Below are 8,398 nucleotides of genomic sequence, written 5' to 3'. Positions count from 1 at the left end.
TGACAAAATCGACGCCCACAACTACTTTGTGTTCTACTCGTGCATAGAAACTACGCATAGACCTAGCTCATGATGCCACTGTTGGGTAACGTAGCAGAAATTCAAAATTTTCTACGCATCACCAAGATCAATCTATGGAGTAATCTATCAACAAGGGGAAGGGGAGTGCATCTAAATACCATTGTAGATCGCGATGTGGAAGCGTTGCAAGAACGCGGATGAAGGAGTCGTACTCGTAGCGATTCAGATCGCGGTTGATTCCGATCTAAGCGCCGAACCACGGCGCCTCCGCGTTCAACACACGTGCAGCCCGGTGACGTCTCCCACGCCTTGATCCAGCAAGGAGAGAGGGAGAGGTTGGGGAAGACTCCGTCCAGCAGCAGCACAACGGCATGGTGGTGATGGAGGAGCGTGGCACTCCTGCAGGGCTTCGCCAAGCACCGCAAGAGACGAGGAGGGAGAGGGGTAGGGCTGCGCCAAAGAGAGAGGAAGTCTCATGTGTATGGCAGCCCCAAAACCCCCACTATATATAGGGGAGGGGGAGGGGCTGCACCCCCATCTAGGGTTCCCCCCCCCAAGGGGTGCGGCCAGCCCTAGATGGGACTTGGGGGGCGGCCAAAGGGGAGAGAGAGGGGGGCGCCCCACTAGATGGGCCTTAGGCCCATCTGAGCCTAGGGTTTCCCCCTTCCCCCCCTTCCTGCGCCCTGGGCCCCTTGTGGGAGGCGCACCAGCCCACCTAGGGGCTAGTCCCTTCCCACACTTGGCCCACGCAGCCCTCTGGGGCCGGTGGCCCCACCTGGTGGACCCCCGGGACCCTCCCGGTGGTCCCGGTACGTTACCGATAGCACCCGAAACTTTTCCGGTGACCAAAACAGGACTTCCCATATATAAAGCTTTACCTCCGGACCATTCCGGAACTCCTCGTGACGTCCGGGATCTCATCCGGGACTCCGAACAACATTCGATAACCACGTATATCTATTCCCTATAACCCTAGCGTCATCGAACCTTAAGTGTGTAGACCCTACGGGTTCGGGAACCATGCAGACATGACCGAGACGTTCTCCGGCCAATAACCAACAGCGGGATCTGGATACCCATGTTGGCTCCCACATGTTCCACGATGATCTCATCGGATGAACCACAATGTCGGGGATTCAATCAATCCCGTATGCAATTCCCTTTGTCTATCGGTATGTTACTTGCCCGACATTCGATCGTCGGTATCCCGATACCTTGTTCAATCTCGTTACCGGCAAGTCTCTTTACTCGTTCCGTAACACATCATCCCGTGATCAACTCCTTGGTCACATTGTGCACATAATGATGATGTCCTACCGAGTGGGCCCAGAGATACCTCTCCGTTTACACGGAGTGACAAATCCCAGTCTCGATTCGTGCCAACCCAACAGACACTTTCGGAGATACCTGTAGTGCACCTTTATAGCCACCCAGTTACGTTGTGACGTTTGGTACACCCAAAGCATTCCTACGGTATCCGGGAGTTGCACAATCTCATGGTCTAAGGAAATGATACTTGACATTAGAAAAGCTCTTAGCAAACGAACTACACGATCTTGTGCTAGGCTTAGGATTGGGTCTTGTCCATCACATCATTCTCCTAATGATATGATCCCGTTATCAACGACATCCAATGTCCATGGTTAGGAAACCGTAACCATCTATTGATCAACGAGCTAGTCAACTAGAGGCTTACTAGGGACATGGTGTTGTCTATGTATCCACACATGTATCTGAGTTTCCTATCAATACAATTCTAGCATGGATAATAAACGATTATCATGAACAAGGAAATATAATAATAACCAATTTATTATTGCCTCTAGGGCATATTTCCAACACCTCCGCCGCCCAAAAGCTCGTCGCCGGCACCTAAAAGTTCGATCTTTGGACCTCGGGGGTGGTGGATTGCTGGCGCAGGCGGTGGGAGAAAACGTGGTGTGGAAGCATGCGGTGGAGAAAGGGGGAGAGGAGAGGCCGGCAACGACGGGGAGGAGACGCCGGCGACTAGGGAGGGGATTTGGGAGGGAGATGGGTGACGAGGGAGGGGATCAGGAGGTGACTAGGTAGCGAGTGGGAGGGCATTTTCGGAAACTTCGAAAAATGCATAGTGTATCCAGATTTATACGCGAATCCCTTTAACTTCATATATTTCGGGACAGAGGAAGTAGCTGATTATAGCCTAAGAGCATCTCCAACAGGCGCCGAACGCGCCACGCGCTAAAAACTGCTTTGCCGTGCGCCCATCGCCTGGTTTGGCGCGGCGCGCAGCGCTGGCTCCAGCAGCCGCGCTAAAATGCAGCACGCGCGCCGCTCCAGCAGTGCGCAAAAAATGCAGCGCGCGCACTCATTCTACAACATTTTTTAATAAATTGCATAGATAAAAAACGATACAAAGGTATTTTACATCGGTGCAACTAGATAGATAGTTCGAAAGCATAGATAGATAGAACTACGGTGCAACTAGATAGAAACTACTACGGCATACATAGATAGAAACTACTCCAAGTCGCTACCATCATCACCATCATCATCCTCGTCGGTGTTGTCCGAGGTATCGAGCCACATGTCGTCCCAACGTTCATCATCTGACGTGAAGATCGACCTCCCACCTGCTGCAACGATATCGGACTGCGCATTCGCCAATGCCTTCCGCCGACGCCGGTCTGCCCGCTCCGCGCGGCGCCTTGCCGTCCTCTCCGCCCAGTAGGCACGCTCGTCGGCGACGTCCTCCGGGTGGCGACGGCGCCACTCCGCCATGGCTCGCTCGTCCTCCTCGGCGATGAGGAGGCGGCGCTACCGCCGAGCGTGGTCGGCACGGTCCATGTCGGTGATGAGACGCGGCGGAGGGGCGACGCGCTGCGCCTCCTCGCATGTGAAGACGTCCCGGAAGTTCATCTGCGACCGGGGCCTCTCCAAGCGCCACGCCGCCGCGTCGTACGCGCGGGCCGCCTCGTGCGCGCTCCGGAACGACCCGAGGCCGAGCCGGACGTCGCCGGACCGGATCTCGGCGGAGTACCAGCCGTTGGGGCGCTCGCGGACGCCGCAGTAGCCCGAAGAACCCCGGCGGCGCGGCGGCATGGTGGCGCGGAAAGCGGCGAAGCGGCGAGGTGGCGAAGCGGCGAGGTTGCGAGGGGAGGGCGCGTGGCTGTGTTCTGTGCGCGTGGTGAGCGCGGGATTTTATAGGCGCGCGCGAAGCCGCCAAATCTACCGCGCCGCGTGCCGCTTTCTTCCGCGCGCGCGCAAACGCTTCCCGCGCGCGGTAAGTTCCCGCCACCGCTGGAGCGCGCGGAACCAGCCGGCGCGCGCTAAAACCAAACTTTACCGCGCGGGCGCGCCTTTTGCCGCGCCTGTTGGAGATGCTTAAAAAAAGTAGTAGTTGATCATAGGCCCATCAAGCTAACCCCGTCAGTATTTCCCCAAACATCCAGATCTACAAACCACCCTTTCGCAATTGCCATGTGCGAGGCATGCAGCTCTATCAAACAATTCCTTAATGAATGGTGATGCGGATCGTTCCAGCCCATTCTGGTTTTGTTTTTTGATCAAGCAAGCATAAACAAAGGGATAAACTAATGTGAGGGAGAAAAGCACCGATCCAACGCAACGATCTTCAATTTCTTCATCCTCCCTCCCGTTTCCACCCTGGTGGTGGTGGCGGTGCACTCCTCTCCTCTCTGTCTCTGGCCGCTTCTCCCCCACCGCGAGCGACCACGAGCTCCCACCAACCGCCCCACCCGCCGGCCTCCTCACTGCTCGGTAAGGAGTAAGCCACACTCCACTCCCCGACCGACACCCCGCGCCGGCGCCTCCTCCATTCCCCGCGCGCCGATCGCGACCCCCCACCCCACCGCGACACCGATCCCTCGCCCGCCCCGCTGTCTGTCGGCGCCCGCACCCACCGCAGCTCACCGCGCCCGGCCCAACCACCCCAAATCCCGCGCCCCCCAAATCCCCAACCGAAACCGCACGCACTCCACTCCACCCCGCCACCCAGATCCACCCCCGCCCAGGCAGCCGCAGCCGCGATGCTCGTCCAGGACCGCGTGCTCCCGGAGCACGCCGGGAGCACCAAGTCGCCCAGGTCCCCGCGCGCCGCGCCGGGCTCCGACCGGCGCCACCCGCGGCCCTTCGCCAAGAGCCTCGACTTCAGCAACTGGGCCGCCGACCACTCCTCCAAGCTCCTCCTCCTCCTCTTCGCCGTAGCCTCCGTCGCCGCCGTCTTCCTTCTCCGCGGCGCCGGCCCGGACGCCGCGGCCCTCCTCTGCCTCGACCGCTCCGCCTCCCGCTCCGCCTCCGGCCCCGCCAAGCTCCCCTACCCGGACGTCGCCTGGTCCAAAATCCCGCCGCTCGCCATCGCCTCGGCCGTCCCCTTCGCCTCCTTCCGCGCCGAGAGGTGGATCGTCGTCTCCGTCTCCTCCCCGCCCACCGCCGCGCTCGCCGCGCTCACCCGCGTCAAGGGCTGGCAGCTCCTCGCCGTCGGCAACTCCCACACCCCCTCCGGCTGGGACCTCAAGGGCGCCATCTTCCTCTCCCTCGACCTGCAGGCGCAGCTCGGCTACCGCTCGGTCGACTTCCTGCCCTACGCGTCCCACGTCCGCAAGACGGCGGGCTACCTCTTCGCCATCCAGCACGGGGCCAAGCTCATCTTCGACGCCGATGACCGCGCCGAGGTGCCGGGGAACGATCTCGGGAAGCATTTCGATGTTGATCTGGGATCTGGCATCGCCAACCACCCCGTGCTGCTCCAGTACAGCCACGCGGATCCCAACCGCACGGTGGTGAACCCCTATGTGCACTTTGGCCAGCGCTCGGTGTGGCCGCGGGGGCTGCCACTGGATAAGGTCGGGGAGGTGGCGCACGAGGCGTTCTACACGGAGATCTTCAGTGGCCGCCAGTTCATTCAGCAGGGCTTGTCTGACGGCTTGCCGGATGTGGATGCCGTCTTCTACTTCACTAGAAAGCCGCCAACAGCGCCATTCGACCTGAGGTTTGATCCGGAGGCCCCCAAGGTGGCGCTTCCACAGGGCATGATGGCGCCAGTGAACTCCTTCAATACATTGTTCCACGCACAAGCTTTCTGGGGCCTGATGATGCCTGTTTCAGTGAGTTCAATGGCGGCAGATGTCATCCGTGGGTACTGGGCTCAGCGGATCTTGTGGGAGATTGGTGGGTACGTGGCTTTCTACCCACCAACTATTTACCGGAAGGATCATGTGCAGGCCTACCCATTTGCAGAGGAGAAGGATCTGCATGTGAATGTTGGCAGACTGATCAAATTCTTGAATGAGTGGAGGTCAAACAAGCAGAGCCTGTTCGAGAAGATTCTTGATTTAAGCTACGCCATGGCTGAGGAGGGGTTCTGGATGGAGCAGGATGTGAGATTGACAGCTGCTTGGCTGCAGGATCTTCTGGCAGCAGGGTATCGGCAGCCTCGCCTCATGTCATTGGAGATTGACAGGCAGCGGGCAACCATTGGGGAGGGTGACATGAAGGAGTTTGTGCCCAAGAAGCTGCCATCCGTGCACCTTGGGGTTGATGAAATTGGCACAGTGAACTATGAGATTGGAAATCTGATTAAGTGGAGAAAGAACTTTGGTAATGTCGTGCTGATCATGCATGTTAGTGGACCTGTAGATCGTGTGGCCTTGGAGTGGAGGCTCCTATATGGACGGATATTCAAGACCGTTATCATTCTTGCCGAGCATAGCAATGCAGAGCTTGCTGTTGAACGCTGCCCTCTGTCACACGCATACAAGTGAGTGATTATTACCCCTAATAACTCTTCTTTGACTTGCATTTATAGATCTTCTTCAAAACATGATCATCACTTGATATGAAAATCAATCTGCATAATGGTTAATATAAGAATTGAGCTGTATCTTCAGTCAGATCCAATGCCACCAGAAGTTCTGAACCATTTAATCTAAAGCAGCTCCTAACTAGATTACAGTGTTGGACCTAGTGCCAATTAAATGAATAATTTGTACTAGATGATGTTCCTATATTTTTTTAGCCCAGGTTCTTTTAGAATAAACACATTTTTGCTCAGTTAACTATGGTATGCTATTACACTCCCCTCAACCAAAGGTTTGCGTGATGGCACCAATTGTTTGCACTAGATATGCGCCTTAATTATCAGAATTATTGACAGCCATAGATGGTTCCACCCATAACATCTTATTTCCTTTTCCATTCTTGGCATCTGTTAGCTTATTTATACCTATGAGATGACTAAAGTTAGGTCTGGTTACTAAAGCAAAACAATGCAACAGAAAAGAGATCATCTCCGATTTCTGTTTGCAAGTTCAACTACTGGTCTTAAAAGATAACCTTACCGATGGGCTTTATATCATTGTGATGTTGTCATCATCACTACTCTTATAAAAAGCAGAGTTGGTGATGATGGTGTGCCTGCCATCCTGCAATATAGGTCGTCCGATCTATATCTGACGGATAGGAAGGAAACTATGGCAATTTTGCAAAAAGATACCCACACCCCTCTCCATATTTGCAAATAAGGCCATCCCTCGTTCATCCTTTTCTCCCACAAGATAAACTACTCATACAAATGCATCTTGATGTTCCGTGCAACGCATGAGCATCTTGCTAGTTATAACTAAATAGGGGGTATGAAATTGACTTGACTTACCTTCTTGACACTCCTTTTAGTTCTATCTTGATATGTGTACAGTACCAGCTTATGCGAATTCTGCTAATCATGTGAACAACATTTTGCATTTTGTCATCAGGTATCTTCCCAAGGTGTTTGCAAGATACGGTGGTGCTGATGGATTTCTCTTCCTCCAAGACCACATGATTCTTAACTACTGGAACCTTCTGCAAGCCGACAAGGAAAAACTTTGGATAACTGATAAGGTTTGTAGATCGTATCCACCTTCCATCCACATCCTTTTGTTTCTGATCATGTATGTGCTGTCAATCAATGCACATTATACATTAGGATTCACATTACTTTCTCATGTGGCAGATTGCACATTCTTGGGTTACTATTCCACTGGAGAGCAATAAAGAGGAATGGTTTGTTAAGCAAGGTGCTATGGTTAAGCAGGTCGTTGGCAGCTCCCCTGTTCATTTCCAGTCCAAGTATAAAGAAAGCATGGGCGAAGATAAGATTGTATTCTGTGGCAGCGAACTGTTCTATGTGCCCCGACAGTTTGTTGAGGACTTCGGTGATCTTGTGGGTCTCGTTGGCAGTTTGGATCTGCATCATAAGATTGCGGTCCCGATGTTCTTCTTGGCGATGGACTCGCCTCAAAATTTTGATTCGGAAGCTCTAGCCGGAACAGTTTTCAAGACCAACTTGGCAGCTAATGAGACTTTCTCAAGTATTTATACAGCTCAGTCACCTGCTGTTTTCCCAGTTAAGGTGATGAACGAGATTGATTTCATCAAGGTAATCCGGCTTATGTCCAAGGGAGACCCTCTTCTGATGGAGTTGGTATAAATATCGTTCTTGTAGTTGAAATGCAAACATTATTCTTCCGGAGCGAGGCCAGAGTAGACAGCGATAGTTTTCAGTTTTCAGGGGTTTCTCTGTTGTAATTGCATTTATTCTGTAGCTGTTCATTTCAAAGGTGTTGTACATTGTGTTGTATCAATAGTGACAAGGTTACTGGGGTTCAGCTTGGTCCTGCTGTCCTGCTGAAGGCAACAAAGGATAGCTAAGACTTCACTGGGAAGAGCCTCGACGTGGGCATCGGTTTTTGCAAGAGTTTTGGTGGTCGGTTATAGTACAGATTCACACTTGAGCAGTCTATTGTACCCGTCAACATTGGCAAATGAAAATCAGGCATACTCTCTGGCTTGTGTTTGGATGAACATGCTTTTCTGGGACAACAGGCCATAGAGAATATATTGTTTGTGTTTGTCTAGTACTACTGCCTTCTGGACTGAGACAGAGAATATCTGGGTTGCATAATTTTGTGGTCTTGGTGCTTGTTTTATTTGTGATAAGCTTTATTCTAACCTGAGCAATTATTTAGCAAATTTGTGCTAGTGGCTCATTTTTTCTGGGAAAAGTTTAAATGTAGTATTCACTTTTGCCTCTATTTATGTTGTTTAGCAAAGGATCGAACTTTAGTATTCACCTAAACATACTACAAGATCCAACAAATTGAAACAAACATGAATGACAGAGATCCGTGATAAAACTTAAAAGTTCAAGTCCTATTAAGGTTCTTTGAAATCTACGTCTCTAGCTTCACCTTTTGCAACTTGATATTCCAGCATTGACCCAGTTGATGAAATTAAAGACCAAACATGTACACAGACTGGACTAGCAGTGAAAGTTGTGAAAAGGTGTTGAGCCCTGCATGCTATTCTGGAAACCTAATTAAAGTTCTTCATTGTTTCG

At 52.6% G+C, this 8,398-nt stretch overlaps 1 protein-coding gene and 1 pseudogene across 1 annotated transcript; one reads left to right on the top strand and one right to left on the bottom strand.

Moving 5' to 3' along the window:
- Positions 1-2,520: 2,520 nt before the first annotated feature.
- LOC109767808 (uncharacterized) lies at positions 2,521-3,482 on the bottom strand (annotated as a pseudogene).
- Positions 3,483-3,621: 139 nt separating this feature from the next.
- Positions 3,622-7,916, top strand: LOC109767807 (probable glycosyltransferase STELLO2). The gene is made up of 3 exons (XM_020326527.4): positions 3,622-5,779; positions 6,774-6,900; positions 7,013-7,916. The coding sequence occupies exons 1-3, from the start codon at positions 4,050-4,052 to the stop codon at positions 7,487-7,489; spliced, it is 2,334 nt and encodes a 777-aa protein (XP_020182116.1). The 5' UTR covers positions 3,622-4,049; the 3' UTR covers positions 7,490-7,916.
- The last annotated feature ends 482 nt before the right edge of the window (positions 7,917-8,398 follow it).

This window comes from Aegilops tauschii, chromosome 1, assembly GCF_002575655.3.
Source record: "Aegilops tauschii subsp. strangulata cultivar AL8/78 chromosome 1, Aet v6.0, whole genome shotgun sequence".
In the NCBI taxonomy this organism is placed as follows: Eukaryota; Viridiplantae; Streptophyta; class Magnoliopsida; order Poales; family Poaceae; genus Aegilops; species Aegilops tauschii.
The sequence above is the reverse complement of the archived record's forward strand: the minus strand, read 5'-3'. Positions and strand labels throughout refer to the sequence as shown.